The 15,828-nt window shown below is 40.3% G+C and overlaps 1 protein-coding gene across 1 annotated transcript in view; it reads left to right on the plus strand.

The window, feature by feature from the left end:
- LOC130141904 (ras-related protein Rab-3C-like) overlaps positions 1–9,029 on the plus strand; it is a 125,124-nt gene extending 116,095 nt beyond the window's left edge. Inside the window, exons 7-8 of the mRNA XM_056323200.1 lie at positions 8,752–8,876; positions 9,025–9,029. Of these exons, the coding sequence (XP_056179175.1) occupies positions 8,752–8,876; positions 9,025–9,029 (130 nt within the window). The remainder of the gene's footprint in view (positions 1–8,751; positions 8,877–9,024) is intronic.
- Positions 9,030–15,828: the final 6,799 nt, after the last annotated feature.

Raw genomic sequence — 15,828 nt, forward strand, 5'->3', positions numbered from 1 at the left:
CTTGGGGGAAGGAAGATCCTCCACATTTTCAGTGCTCTGTATTGAAACCCAGCTGCAACCCTGTAGCACAGCAACACAGTCAGATCCTTCCACAACTGTTAGTGTCTGCTCCACAGGAAGCAGAAGGAAAGCTGTTGTCCCAAAAAAGGAACAAGCAGGACCAAAGGGCAGAAGGGTTGAGGGACAGTGAGGGGATGCCTGAGAACTGGAACACCAAAGCTTTGGAGAAGATTACAGAAAGAAGAATGAAACTTAAGGACATTTCTGAGGGGAGCAGTTTTTACAGATAAGAAAATGGAATAACTGACACATGAGATGATCATGAAATGGCAGATATGACAGGTAGGTAAGAGATCTGGACAGAGAAAAGCAGAAAGTGAAAGGAAAAGAGTCACAAAGAAGAGAGGAGACTGATGTCAAGAAATACTGTAACATGGACAGGATCAATAAAACAGGTCCACTACCACGGTGAGGATGTTCTGCATAAGAACACTGTGAAAAACTAAGAGGCACCCATTTTCCAAGTAAAATAGGGACTTACAGAGTGTTCAAGCACAAATATATTTATTCAAATAAAATAAAAAATAAAAAGTACAGCTGTAGTCAAATTTATGGAATTTCAGTTACGATTCTGTTATAAGAAGGAAATTGTCACAGTAGTGGCATAGCTGGGCATCAGTCTATGCCTGTATACACATTTCATTAACTTATTCATTAATTCCCTGGAAGATCCAGGACCTCCCCAGCTAGATTCTGCGTAGATGAGACAATGCACTGATTTGAGACAATGCACTGACCTGTGAGAAGGTGACTGAACTCTCAGCTGCCTCCACAACAAAGTATTTGCCTTATTCTTTACAGGAACTGTACAAATAGGAATTTTGGACAGTCCTGGAGATTCCCCAAGCAGTCTCTGCTGTGCACAGGCCAGCTGATAGACACTATTTATCTGCTTAAATGTGCTAATAAACATCCTGAGTAGAAAACATGGCCATGCCAGCAGGCTCCTCCCAAGCAGTTCCTACTGTAGAATGGATTCAACTGCACACAGGTAAGACATTTGCAAGGATCCTTTCAACAGAGGCTCCTGTTGCCATCCAGACAGCAAATGACTGTCCTGTCCAAGGGATTCAATTTCCCACATATGGTGCGGTGGTGCATTTCCCCATCCCCCTCCTCTGGGCTGCTCTATGATCTCAGGAATTCCCATTAGGCCTTGGTCTTTGTGTAATGAGTTGGGTGGTTAAGCATGCCTTGACCACACCAGGGACTCTTGTATGTCTAAGGTAGGGAGCAGTACTGACCATACCAGGAACTCCTGTTGCCTGGCCAAGGTAGGGAATGAGAGTGGGAATAATCAGTCATCCCCTGACAGTCTTGAAATGTTCCTTACCTGAATCGTAGCCTGAGTGGAACAGTACCATTGTTACTGGAATTTTGAAAATTCCAGTAATTATGGACCCAGATTGTGTCCAGGATGGAAATTTACTGATCACTAAAGCCAATCATCTTGCAACTCTATAAACAGTGGTCCTAAGTGAGGCCCTTTGGGCTCTCGTGGACTGCAGCAGGCTGCAACCAGCATTGCCCTCTTAGCGGACACCTCTCAGAGCTCATAAACTCTCAAATTTGCAAAGTGCAGAGGACTGTCACCAAAAGCTGACGATGGGGCCTGGGCCGAATCCCTCCACTCCTTGAGACTCAACCCTTGCCCATTGAGAAATGCCAAGACATTTGAAGTGAGTATTTCACTGAACTCAAGGGGAAATTTTAACAGGTACACCTTTATACATTTATATACATATATCTTTATACATTTATACATATATATATCTCTATATGTGTGTGTATATCTGTGTGCGTGCATGTGTAAGTTGATTTAGATACCCCATAGCAAGTATAGTATGAATGTTGCTGTCTTGGATCTGTAATTAAGTTGTTGTGATTGTAGTAAATCCTATTGACAGAGGTTGTAAATGTTAAATTAGTCAATGATTAAGCGCTGCTAAAATCTTGTGATCCACCTTAAAACTGTGAATAAACCTTAGACTGCTGCTAGATCAAAAGCCATGTAAAAATTCTATCGGTGGTGAATGGGTACTTTTATAACATCATATTAAGATCACCTTTTGCTGATATTTTGGACAATGGTTCTTTAGGCGATCCTAACTGATATACTGTTGACTAAGTCTGAGACTAAGATTGGACATAGCTGCACCTAAGCTCCATCAGGAGTTTAGAAAGCAAGGGGATTTACTCTGAAACTTGTGACTCAACAGGAGGGTCTGCCTTACCCTTTTGTGTCTTCAGTCTCTGTGCAAATCATTCTAGCTCAATTCTAACTTGATTTTCCTTTGTATGTTTCATCCATGTAGTAAGTAATAGAATGAACCTTGCAATTGAACTTTGCTAGGTCGCACTTCTACAAATTCATATTAGAACTATTTTGCTAATACCTTTGATGGTGATACTTTAAGCAACCTAAACAACTCATTCACAACACCATGTGAATGTTACCTTATGCAAAAGATCCCAATAAATTAGAGTGGTGGTGTTTCTATTTTTTTGTTTGTTTAACAGAAACTCTGTCTGTGGAAGAGTTTCAAAGAGATAAGGAGAATTTTTCCTAGCAGAATGTATCTGGAATCATAGAATCATTTAGGTTGGAAATGACCTTTAAGATCATTGAGTCCAACTGTAAACTTAACACCGCCAAGTCCGCCACTAAACCATGTCCCTAAGCGCCACCTCTACACATCTTTTAAATACCTTCAGGGACAGTGACTCAATCATGTCCCTGGGCAGCCTGTTCCAATGCTTGATAGCTCCTTCAGTTAAGAAATATTTCCTAATATCCAACCTAAACCTTCCCTGGTGCAACTTGAGGCCATGTCCTCTCATAATATCACTTGCTATTTGGTAAAAGAGACCAACACCCACCTTGATATAACCTCCTTTCAGGTAGCTGTAGAGAGTGACAAAGTCTCCCCTCAGCCTCCTCCTCTCCAGGCTAAACAACCCCAGTTCCCTCAGCCGCTCCTCATAAGACTTGCGCTCTAGACCCTTCACCAGCTTTGTTGCTCTTCTATGGATACGCAATAAATAGTTCAGAAAAAATGGAATGATGCAAAACCTCCTGAATTCTGTCTGATTTCCATTTTGTTATGGAATATCATGCAGACCTTTTTTCCCAATGACCTTGCTTCTCCTCCTGACTCATCTTGCAAATTTTTTACTAATAGTGCTTAGACACCCTAAGGTTCTAAAATGCCCGTGTACGACAGCCTCAGATATATGCTTTTGTGGTGGGTTGACCTTGACTGGATGCCAGGTGCCCGTCAAAGCTGCTCTATCACTCCCCTACTCAGCTGGACAGGGGAGAGAAAATATGGTGAAAGGCTTGTGGGTTGAGATAAGGACAGGGAATCACTCAGCAATTACCATCACAGGCAAAACAGACTTGACTTGGGGAAATTAGTTTATTACCATTCACATCAGAAGAAAAACCACCTTCCCCCCACCCCTCCCTTCTTCCCGGGCTCAACTTCACTCCAGATTTTCTCTACCTCCTCCCCCCGAATGGTGCAGGGGGATGGGGAATGGGGGCTGCGGTCAGTTCATCACACGTTGTTTCTGCCTCTCATTCCTCCTCACACTCTTCCCCTGCTCCAGCGTAGGGTCCCTCTCATGGGAGACAGTTCTCCATGGACTTCTCCAACATGAGTCCTTCCCACGGGCTGCAGTTCTTCACACACTGCTCCAGCGTGGGTCCTTTCCATGGGGTGCAGTCCTTCAGGAACAGACAGCATGCTCCAGTCTAGGTCCCCCACGGGGTCACAAGTCCTGCCAGCAAATCTGCTCCAGTGTGGGCTCCATTCTCTCCACAGGTCCATAGGTCCTGCCTGGAGCTTGCTCCAGCATGAGCTCTCAATGGGGTCACAGCCTCCTTTGGGCGCATCCACCTGCTCTGGCGTGGGGCCCTCCATGGGCTGCAGGTGGATATGTGCTCCACCAATGACCTCCATGGGCTTAGGGGACAGCCTGCCTCACCACGGTCTCCACTGTGGGCTGCAGGGGAATGTCTGCTCTGGCACCTGGAGCACCTCCTCCCCCTCCTTCTTCACTGACCTTGGTGTCTGCCGAGTTGTTGCTCTCACATCGTCTCACTAGCCTCTTCTGACTGTTGCTGGTGTTTCACAGCAGGTTTTTTCCCCTTCTTAAATATATTATCACAGAGGCGCTACCACTGTCACTGATTGGCTCGGCCTTGGCCAGCAGCAGGTCCGTCTTGGAGCTGGCTGGCGCTGGCTCTATCGGACATGGAGGAAGCTTCTGGCATGTTCTCACAGAAGCCACCTCTGCAGCCCCCCCCCCCCCCCCCCCCCCCCCCCCCCCGCTACCAAAACCTTTCCATGCAAACCCAATGCAGCTTTTTAATACTTTCTGAATGTTTTTTTCCACTGTGTTATTAACTTAGAGGAAAGATTCTCCATGTGTGTGAGCCTGAAGTGAGGCAACTCCCTGGTGATGCTGAGGGAAGCAGAGCTAAAAGAACACCATGTTCCCATCACCTGTGATGATCTGTACTTCACATGTGGATGAGACCAGACAGAGCATATTACTGCAAAGATATGACAAAGCCTGAGAGGCAAGTGGGTAGGTGAGGCAGAACAGAGATGAAACTGAAAAAATACAAAATATCCATGTGCTGACTGATCATATGAACAGTGTGTGGAAGATGCATGCGGATATTTTCATTTAAATCCCTTTTTTGTCTTTCATTCATTTTTCCCTTTGCTGTCCTTACACTGTCTCTTTTCCTTATCTAGCTTCTTCCCTCTATTATTGACTCAAAGAAAGCTTGCAAGCTCCCAGCAGCCCTGGCAGAGCACTAGAGCAGCAAGAGCCAGTCAGGACACTGGCATGGTGCTGTTGCTCACCTGGTGAGCTATAGTGCACACAGAGCAGTTTAGGTAATCTCCGTGAAACACATAAGCAGCCTGAATTACTGACTTTGTCTCCTCTCTGTCTCACACTTTTACTGGCTCTGAAGAAGCTCCTTCATCAATGCTTGTTAACATTTGTTTATGCCTGCTTTCCAAAAATAAGGAAGAAAAAAAAAACATAAAGGAGAGCCATATGCAAAGGGAAGAACATTCTGCACCCTCTTATCTTCCTGAGAAAATGTGACATTAAAAGAACACACTAGCTAATGCATTTTATTCACAGTTCCACAGCCAATACAGACAAAAGCTATCTTAACGTTTCACCAGCTGATCAGGAAGACCTTCTGGTTTCAGAGTGTTCCCATGCAAACACAATAGAACAAAACCTTCCCATGCAAACACAATAGAATATGCCAGTGTGAATTTTTTAATTTTGCCTTTTCTTCAGGGTTCATTTCAAAGAATGTAGGTTTGAAAAACTGCGTTTTGAACATTTTTTCACATAGTAATTCATTCCATCACAGAAAGTAAAAAGCCTACATGTTATCTTTGACAGTCTTCTTTCATAATAGTCCAATACTCTTTCGGAGATTTATTGATGTAACTTTACAGTACTTTGAACCTTTACTGGAAAATGCAGCACTTTTTAAGATGAGAAAATAGCTTTTCTTTAGTTAACATTCAGTAAGTGCTCTTTTCTGACAAGGTATATGTACAAGGAGAATGAGTCTTGCATTGATCATTGAAAATAATGGAGTATTGAAATTCTGCATTAATCTGCCCCTCTGGTGTCTATGCATTCTAAAAATTCTACCATGTTGCAGATTGCCTGCCTACCATACAACTAGAATGTGAAAGATTTACAGAGTGTATTGGTATTGACATATACCAGGGCAGTGAGACTGAACAAGAATTGCTGTATCCAGCTTACTGCAAATATCTGCTTTGCCTTTTCATGTCTTCAGTCTTCCTGAGACTGAAGTTCTTTATAAGGACAATGTTATGTGTTTTGGATTAATCAAATGCCTTGGTTATTTGAATGGTCATATATGTAAGGAACAGCAAAATCTCTTTTTTAAATGACCTGTGTGTTGGCTTTTGTGGAGAATTGTGAGAATCAAAATCTCTAGAAGTCATTAGTGGAAATGTATGTCTAAAAGAAAATATAATAGCAATGAGCTATAATCCAAGCTCCTATTGATGTGGGATTAGGTGGGGATACATTTGACTGATTTTCAATCAGTTGTATTTTTGTACTACAGAGTCTTTTGCAAAACATAAGCCTTTGGAATCATTATTAAGGACAAGTTCTCTTGCTTAAAAAATTCGTTATAACTAGAAGATGAGACATGAGAAAATCAGACAAAAAAGTCTAAGAATAAAATAAGTGACTTTGGTAATGAGAAGTATTTGACTGCACAGATTCATAGTTCACAGAATGAAAAATCACATCTAGCTGCAATAAAATGAAGCGTTTTACAGTCTTAAATAAAGAAATTCTGGTAAGGCTCTTGAGCAAAAGTCTTCAAAACAAAGCTGAATGAGTTCCCTTTATATTGATGTGACGATATTTCTTCAGGTTGTATCTCCTTATTTATCATTTTCTTTTTTTTTTCATTTCACCTTTGCAGAATACGCAATTAATTCCTTCAGTGAAACTTAATTTTTTACTGTATATTTTGTTTTTTAAACATCTTCAATATCCTACTGACATAAGGGGAACCAATTGACCCTCAAATCATAATTTCTCAAAGCTAAGCTCTTTTAGAGTCCTTAAAATTGACTAACATCCTCTGACATTTGAATTACTAGTATTTGCAAAGTTGCTATTATGACAAATATAGTTTTGATTAAAAAATAGTAATAATCCTATCTTGCTTAACCATGAATTCCAGAACTCAGCATGGTTCCAAAAGTACATTTCTGCCGAAATAAATGCATGGTTCCCTTTTTTTAGAGCAATTATATCTTTAGTAAAATATAAATGTAAAGAGAAGTCTGACCTCCTCTTTAGTCACAGTACCTTATGATAACCTACTCAAATTAATATAATTTTTTAAACAGATTTAAAATAGCACAGTATCCATTTCTTGAAGGAAAGATCTGGACAGACTCATCTACAGCACAAAATGCCTGGGGCTTGCTTCAGCTTCTTTTTGACCATTCTGATGAAGTGAAACAACCCTAAAGGCAGTGTGATCTGTCCCTTTAAAATTCCTCTGCCTAGCACTGCAGACCCATCACAAATGGCTTAAAGGTTAAACTACAGCAGGCTGCTTTGACTCATGCCAGGCAGGGCTGGGCCTGTGAGCATTGGCATTGGATCCAGGGCTACAAAGATAGTCTGTAGCAGTTTTTGCCCATGTCCATCCCTCTGGTCTTGCACTAAGCAAAGCCAGGTGGGGAGATTTGATCCATTGTTTGTTTTTCACTAGAAATGGTTGTCAGACTACATTGTGGTCTTTTTTGTGCATGAAGCATTTTAAAGACAGGGATCCGAATGTGTAGAGATAATGGCTGTGGTATAAGAAGGGGTCATTAGTGAATTTAACACCCACACAGACCAGCTTCCAAAACACTTAGGTGACAGATTTTTGAAGCTATTTCATCTTTTCTTACAGACATCTAGGGCTCTGATACACAAGATTCCCTTCCAGGGTACCTTCTCCTAAATGTGTAGTTAAGCAAGCTAGTTCTATACCAGTGCAGTTTTCCTAAGCACCCTGTATTGCCCAAGTAGAGAGAGATATAGATTCTGTACATTCTCTTTCTCTCTCCATTATCATATGGAGAAAGAAGAGATATTCATATCCTACCAAGCACTTGAGTCAGAGGTTAAAGCCAGGCATAGTTACAAGTCCAAGGCAAAATATAAGTGCTTAGAGTAAGCTTACTGCACCCTGTGTTACTTTCAAGGGTAGTTAGAAGGTGGTAGCCAGCAGCATCACTCCTAGCTGAGCCTGGAGCCAGGACATGGATCTTTCCTTCCTACAGAGCAGGTCTGAATATCAGTTGAGTGGTGGCAGTCAGCAGCTGAGAGGTTCTACAGGCGTGCTCCTAAGTTGCTCATTAGTTGCATCGCATTCAAATTACAGAAAAGAGCTTTGTAGGGTGAGCTGTTTCACTACCAGCACTCAAGGTCCCATGGTGTTTCAAAGACTCAAATGCTCCAATTCAGCTGTAGTCAAGGTCAGAGCTTGTATAATTTAAATGGAAGGTAAATTAAAGTTCAAACTTGGCCCCTGTCAGTGGCTTAATGTACAATGTAAATATCATCCTGGTAGATGAAAGAGCTATAGTCGAATGTGCTGGAGAGAAACAACAGAAGGAAGATAGAATGACTTTGAAGTTTTGCTGATAAATTTAAATCCTAATATTAGGATAAATCATAATTTTAAAAGGTGAGATATAAGAAATTAATAAGCTGTTAATTTTGTTTCAAAGCTCTGGGTTTAGGTTATAAGATTTGCATTAAAATGTGAAAATTCTTTTTTTAATTGTGTGGGAGAAAGTGTCATTGCTTCTTTCTAAAAATATAGGAAGAATGTTGATAGCAAGGGAAAATGCTAAAAGACTGTATTATTTTAACAAGTAAAAGTAAAACCTGTGTTGATATTATTCCTATAATAATAAATACTGACAGATAATCCCTAGTTTATTTGAAATCCAAAATTAAACAGAATCATGTTACCCTAAATGTCAAAATAACTGTTGTCTTTTTTACCTTGTTGAAATTCTGTTTGAAATTTATTTAAGGGGAATTTGCTTTGTTTTGACTTCTCCCTCTCTCTGTCTCTCTTTTAAGGTCAACTCAAATCAAAACATACTCCTGGGATAATGCCCAGGTTATTTTGGTTGGTAACAAATGTGACATGGAGGATGAACGGGTAATCTTCACTGAGAGAGGCAAACATCTAGCAGAGCAACTTGGTAAGAAAAGAAATTACAAAAGCTTTATGATTGCTTGTAAGAATGTGCAAAGTAACGTCATTAATTGCTACAGTACTTGTAATGAAATGTTTGTGAAACACTCACTGTAAAGAAATAGTCATACACCATTTCCCTTTTGTTTCTGCAGGCTGAGGTCTGAACTGTCCTTGTTGATATCACTAAAACTGTAAAATCATTAGAATGGACATGTGTCCAGGGATGACCTTATGCAGAGCTGTGACATGTCTGTCATCTAAAAGTGTCCACAAGACCAGTGCTGGCTCAGAGGCTGGCTTAGGCTAAAGACATATCTGATACAACATTCCTTATGCTGCTTCTTAGATAGGAAGTACATTATGGCCTTTTCAATTAGCAGCAAGATTAGTCATGAGTATGTATATATACGTACAATATGTTTAAGTAGTTATAGACATAGGCAGATACGTCCTAGACAGGGAAAAATTAAAAAAAACCAACAAATCAACAAAAAAAAACACTCTAGGAGAAGGAGAGGAGAGCAGAGACTGAAGAAACAGTTTACTCTGTGAACTAGACCTTTATGCAAGTTGAGAACATTTGGGTTGTGATTTCCAATACCAATAATCCAAAACAGAAAGACACCAATATCCAACTCCTACTGCTATCAGTTCACATACTGCATATTTACACAGGTGTAAATAATATGAATGTCTGTTTCATCAAGTCTCCCTCTAGGAGCCAAATGTCCACACAGAAAATTATGGCGCTGTGAACATCTCTGTTTCTCTGTTTCTGCCCAGCAGTGATATCCTTTCATACCATGAAATGTTTTTGAGGTGATACTGACCAAATTGTAATGGAAAAGCTCCAGAGCACAATAGTAATACTACTCATCCTGGTTTTTTCTCCAGATTTGTTGATATCTGGAAAGCATGCTCAGCAGGTGTGCAAATCAAACCCTGGCATCATTGGAGGTCAATTTCTGTGCTGTACTGGGCATGGGGTTGTTATTATTATTTTTAAAACTGATTGTGGTAAAGGTTCTGTCTGGCTTCTGGTGAACGTGTGTAGCTAAGATCTCCTTGTCACTATTCTTATACAGGTGTTTAGGGGAAAGGGTATTATAAGAATGACTACATCAGAAACAGAAGGAGATGCTGACATTTCACCACCTGTGCTGGATCTAATCCCATGCTGGTGGCTTTTAATTTATGTATTTTCATAGCTCGTTGACTTCATTTATTTAAAAATAATTTTTCTAGTTGTACAATTGTTTGTCCTGGCAAATAATTTCATCAGAACAACATATCTTCCTATTGCATCTGTCTAAATAAGCATTACATTTGTATAAAAGCACGCCTCAAAAGTATCCATTAAAAATAACCAAAAATTAGTCCTTGAAAGGTGACAGAAAAGTTTTAACAGGTTATGTCCAAAAAAATTGTCAAAATTTCTGAAGAACTGAGTTTTTAAAACTGTTTGCAACAAAACCAAAATGGTTTCCATTGCATCTGCTTTAACAGGGGATATTTTTCTTTGCAGAAATACTTGTCACATTATATATATCTTTATATAATCTGTTCTTCCCTCTGTGAGTATTTCTAATATTTATTCATTTTAATAGAAGCTAGGGAAGTGTATTCAATGGAGAAATGAATGAAAAAATTGTAACTGTATACTTTTACCCCAAATTTAGACCAGGCACTAAAATACCTGGCACTCTGTAAATTTGCAAAGTAGAGTCTGAAGATTTTTTTTTAAGTCACATAACTAATCTGAATTTCTGTTCCTTGAACTATTTTCCTATAGAAAGATTAATGCAATGAGTTGACAAGCAAACCCCAAGGTCATGAATTCAGAAGGACAAGAAGGAAATTTGCATGTTGTACAGTCAAGAATCCTCAGGTGTAATAAACAATGCTTGCAAAAAACCAAACAAAGAGTAATGAGACAGATATAAAACCTCATGTTTCAGGCTTTAAAGCAAGCTCTAACTCCTGGGTCTTAGAATTTGGTCTTTATGGAAGCAGATTATCCTCTATTCCCATCTTTATCTACTCTGGGTTTTTCCTTTCTCAGATATACATCCTGTGGCTATCTCAAAGGCAGATTATTGTATTAGATAAATTGTGGCTCTGATCCAGTATGTTAATTACTGTAATCAGATTGCACACAGTGTCCTGGTTTCAGCTGGGATAGAGTTAATTTTCTTTACAGTAGCTGGTACAATGGTGTGGTTTGGATTTAGTATGAGAATAATGTTGATAACACACTGATGGTTTTAGTTGTTGCTGGGTAATGTTTATACTAAGTCAAGGACTTTTCAGTTTCTCAGGCCTTGTTAGTGAAAAGGCTGGAGGGGCACAAGAAATTGGGAGACACAGCCAGGTCAGATGACCTGAACCAGCCAAAGAGGTATTCTATACCATGGGACGTCATGCTCAGTATATAAACTGGGGGAGTTGGCTGAGGCCTTGAGATCGTTGCTTGGGGACTGGCTGGGCATCAGTCAGCGGGTGATGAGCAGTTGTACTGTGCATCACTTGTGTTTTTTTCATTTTGGATTTTTATTCCTCTTTCCCTCTCTCTCCTTTTCATTATAATTGTTGTTGTTATTATTATATCTCATTTTATTTCAATTATTTAATTGTTCTTATCTCAACCCATGGGTTTTACCTTTTTCCTGATTCTCTTCCCCATCCCACAAGGGGAGTAGGGGGAGTGAGTGAGCGGCTATGTGGTACTTAGTTGCTGGCTGGAGTTAAACCATGACACACATAAATGTTTATAAGTTTTCTGTACAGCTGCAATCATTTAAATCTGCTCAGAGACGGTGGGAGGTGATGTCAGGAAAAGCAGGAGTTTCCCTGAATTGTAGTAAGTTCTCTAGCCATGTTGGCCAGTTTGAAGGGCATGGGTTGTGTCAAACACTTGGGACTGTTTTTACTTTCTCTGCCAGTGAGCTGATAACATCTTTTGTGGACAACTTTTAAAAACAGCAATATAGATTTTTGTGTCCAGTAAGACATTTTAAGACTGTAGGTCCTTTGAATGCCATGGTCTGTAATGTTGGTTACAACCACAATTACAATTGAGTACAACACTTGTGAGTGCTGTACAAAGAACACATTGTGAAACACTGTTCTCAAATGTGGTTTTATTTTTAGCCCTGGTTTATTTGAAGTCACTGATAAAATGAATACATGTACAAAAGTTCAAAAAGAACATTGGGCATTTAGCCATCTGGGAATCATGGTGTCCTGTTGAGAACATCGTTATTGGAAAATTGTGGCTGCTGACCTCTGAAAAATGTGGCCTTCAATTTTATTAAGGAGGTGTAATCAATCATTCATATACATTTCAGTGCTGGTTCATTTCTCAAGTGTAACCCCAAACAAGTGGTTTAGATCAACCAGCAATAGGTCTCATTACCTGCTAAAGTCTGGATAAACTAGTCAAGTATCCTGTGGTAGCTCTGAGTAGTTCTCCTCATAACACTAATGGGAGTTCACAAAAGAGAGAAGGTATGATTAATAAAACCAGATCTGACCTTGAGGGGAAATTAACACGTTTATGAAGACAGAAATTGTCTCATTTCCATTTTACGTTTTTTAAAGTTTATTTTTAATGACATAGAGCATAACAATGGTGATATGACCACAGATCATAGCTGCAAGCAGCATAAGACCTTACCTACAGTAATGTCCAGAAGTAGGTGCCTTGGGAAAGGTTTAAAAGGGCAAACATATAGTGATACTTTCCCAGACTGTAGCAAATTATGTTTGCAGGCAGCATTTTTATATTCAATTGGCCTTTCATGATTTTTTTTCCATGGGCTTGTCCAACGTTGTCTTTGAAATCATATAAAATCTTACCATCCACAACATCTTTTAAATATACAGTTTGAGTTATCTGCTTCTGCTTGTCCACTTGCTAGTTTTATTTGATGTTTCTTAACTGTTATATTCTGAAAAGCAGTGAATAAGTGTTTCCTCTTACCTGTTCTGTATCACTGTTGGTTTTAAAGACCTCTATCATATCCCTCCTTTTTCTCCAGGCTGAAATTCCTAGACTATGTCATCATTCCAGACACAGAGACCATCTCACACCTTAGCCATTCCTTGTCACCCTATTCAGTACTTTCTGTAAGTGGTACATCTTTTCTTGAGAAATTAGTTCATGGTTGTTTAACATTTTAGCATCATTAAAAGAGTAATGTTATAATGAGATGAAAACAGGCAGGATCAAATAAATTCAGCTGAGTCATTTAACTACCTCACAGAGATATCACACCAAGAAAATATAGAAATGGGACAAATCAGCCAGTAGAGAGAACAAATTAACTTAATGGTAATTGATGTGGGGATCACAGCAATCACATTTAAACAGGTTTATTCACTAATCACTAAAAAAAAAAAAAGGGTGTAGAGCATAATGCCTAGGCTATTTTGTCACTTCGTGAATGTTTACTCTGAGCACTACATGCATTGGCTATCAAGTGAAACCCCAATACAGTCAGCACTTACATGCTTTAAAGCATTTAATAAAAAAGGCTTGGAACTTCTTTCAAGGAAAATGCATACACACTTGCTGGCTGCATTACTCACAGTTTTTCTAACATTCATCTCATGCATCTCAGCTGAGATCAAAGCTTCATATGTTCATAAAAGTTTGGTGTCACTTGTCAGAATAGAAATAAAAAGAATGACTCACAGATGGCATTAATTTCTTGGTTTCTTTTAATTTGTGGTTTGCATGGTATATTGTGACCTACATTCTGGCAAAGACTTAGCAGGCAGAGGTGTGCACAGAGCTTTGAATAGACACTGAGTAACTGCACATGCAAATGGATGGTTGCATATGTAGTTTGACATATAGTTTCCCCATTTATTTATGCCATTTGGCTGTGCCTGCAAATTAGCTACATAATTTTATATATTTTCTTGCCTTTGTTTGTTCATGTGCTTCTGTACAGCTTCTATTTGCTATGTGTATGCAACAAATTATTTAAACACTAATTAGGTTTTAATTGCAAGTTCTGTCATTGCAGGGTATATTATATCTTTAAGACCTGGGCCCCCTAAGGTTGCTGCAGAAGTACAGTCCTGCCATAGGTTCAAACTATACCTGTTGTGCTCATGCTGTACCAGGTACTAGGTGTATCTGCCCCAAATGTCTGTCCATCTTTGCTGTAAGGTTCTGCTTGTCCTATCTCACCTTTTTGGCTCAGATTGGTTAAGGCTCTGGGAAATAGAGCTTTTGTATCATAGAAACATTGGTTGGAAGGGACCTTTGGTGATCATCTAGTGCGATGTCCTGCTAAAATCTGCCTCTGACTATATTCTGTCAAGCAGTTTTCAGGGCAGTGCCCTTCCCATCAGATTTTCTGTGCTTACTCTGCCACTCAGGGCCACCCATGGCTGGCAGCACCCAGAACTTCTGAGCATGTCTTAGGGTGCACTCACCTGCTTTGCAAATGTATCCTGGCACACTGTTTCTCCCAGAGGCCACCAATCAATGTCAGAAAACAAAACAAAGTGGGCTCTTTCTGAGTGAACTCTCACATTCCTTTCTGCAAAGACAGGCAGAAGCCAGCCCTTATGCTGAATTCAGAGCACCAGCAAAGGTCTGTGAATGCTGCCCCCAGCATCAGCAGTGCCCAGGGCTTCAGTGTGTCTCCACAGCTTGTCACTCACAGAGGTGGATATTTTATCCCTTAGATTTTAACATATACCTTATTTTGCATATTTTGGGTCTTTTTTCCCCTCTCTACATTCTTTCTCTTCTGACCTCTTTTTTGATATTTCTTCCTTAATCTCTTTATTTTCAGCTTTTTCTTTCTTTCCTTCTCTTGATTCCCAGTGCTTCAAAAATACGTTCCACAAAAAAATGAGAAGAAAATTTCTCACTTCAAATACCTATTTTGTTTTCATTTTGTTCTTGGCTCAGGCATATATATACATAATGGTTGTGCTAGGGCAGGGGTCCTCAAACTACGTCCCGCGGGCCGGATACGGCCCCCCAGGGTCCTCAATCCGGCCCCCGGTATTTACAGAACGCCTCCAACCCCCCTTCCCCCCCCTGCCGGGGGTTGGGGGGGAAAACCAAGCAGCCGCAGATGACTGCCTGCCACTTCATCCGCGCACTGGCCCCCTGGTTAAAAAGTTTGAGGACCCCTGTGCTAGGGAGATGCCAGAGACCCAATTCAGGGGTGACTAGATTTATTCAAATTAAACGCATTTAGCAAGCCCAAAAGCAGAGCGTTTGTCAGTTCCATGTGCTTATACAGGGTGTAATTTGGCATCTAGCACTTCTGTGCAATCTGACCAAGCCTTCAAGACCAGGCCTGCTATTGAGATGGGACAGGAACATTACTGGTTTCTGAATCCTGCCAGGGCTGGGGCACAAGACAGCAGTTCTGCAGCATCAGGACTGGGGTGAACCTTCACATGCCTTCAGGTATGAGCTTTGTGAGTATTAGGTATATCTGTACATTGAGCATCTGTGAGTACACTGGGGGTATTAGGCATCTGTGAGTTTAGGCAGCAACTGAAGAGGCATATTTAGGGCTGTAATTTTGGCATCTAAATTGGGAATCAAGTGGGACTTGGCACCTCAGCACACAGCTTGCTAGAACAGCAAGTTCTGTTTTGCCTTTGTAGCTGGCTGGATGCCATGGTGCAGAAGGCAGGGTCACCAGCAGCTTCAAGAGCATGGACATATGGGTACATCTAACTTTGCATTAAAAAATGAAAATAATTAGGTTGTGCGGAAACATGCCTGTTCATAGTTCCACCCTTCATCATTTTTTTAGTTCTTCTTAAAGAGCAAAGGTTAGTGCCAGAGGAAGGAGACAAACAACACTCACAAACATCTTCTGTTTAGTTACAACACACACAGGGTATCGGTAGATCAATTAAAGGCTCCTGTCCTCAAGATGGTTTTTTTACAGGAGGAAAATGCCAATGGGCCA

Source organism: Falco biarmicus, chromosome W (genome assembly GCF_023638135.1).
Source record: "Falco biarmicus isolate bFalBia1 chromosome W, bFalBia1.pri, whole genome shotgun sequence".
In the NCBI taxonomy this organism is placed as follows: Eukaryota; Metazoa; Chordata; class Aves; order Falconiformes; family Falconidae; genus Falco; species Falco biarmicus.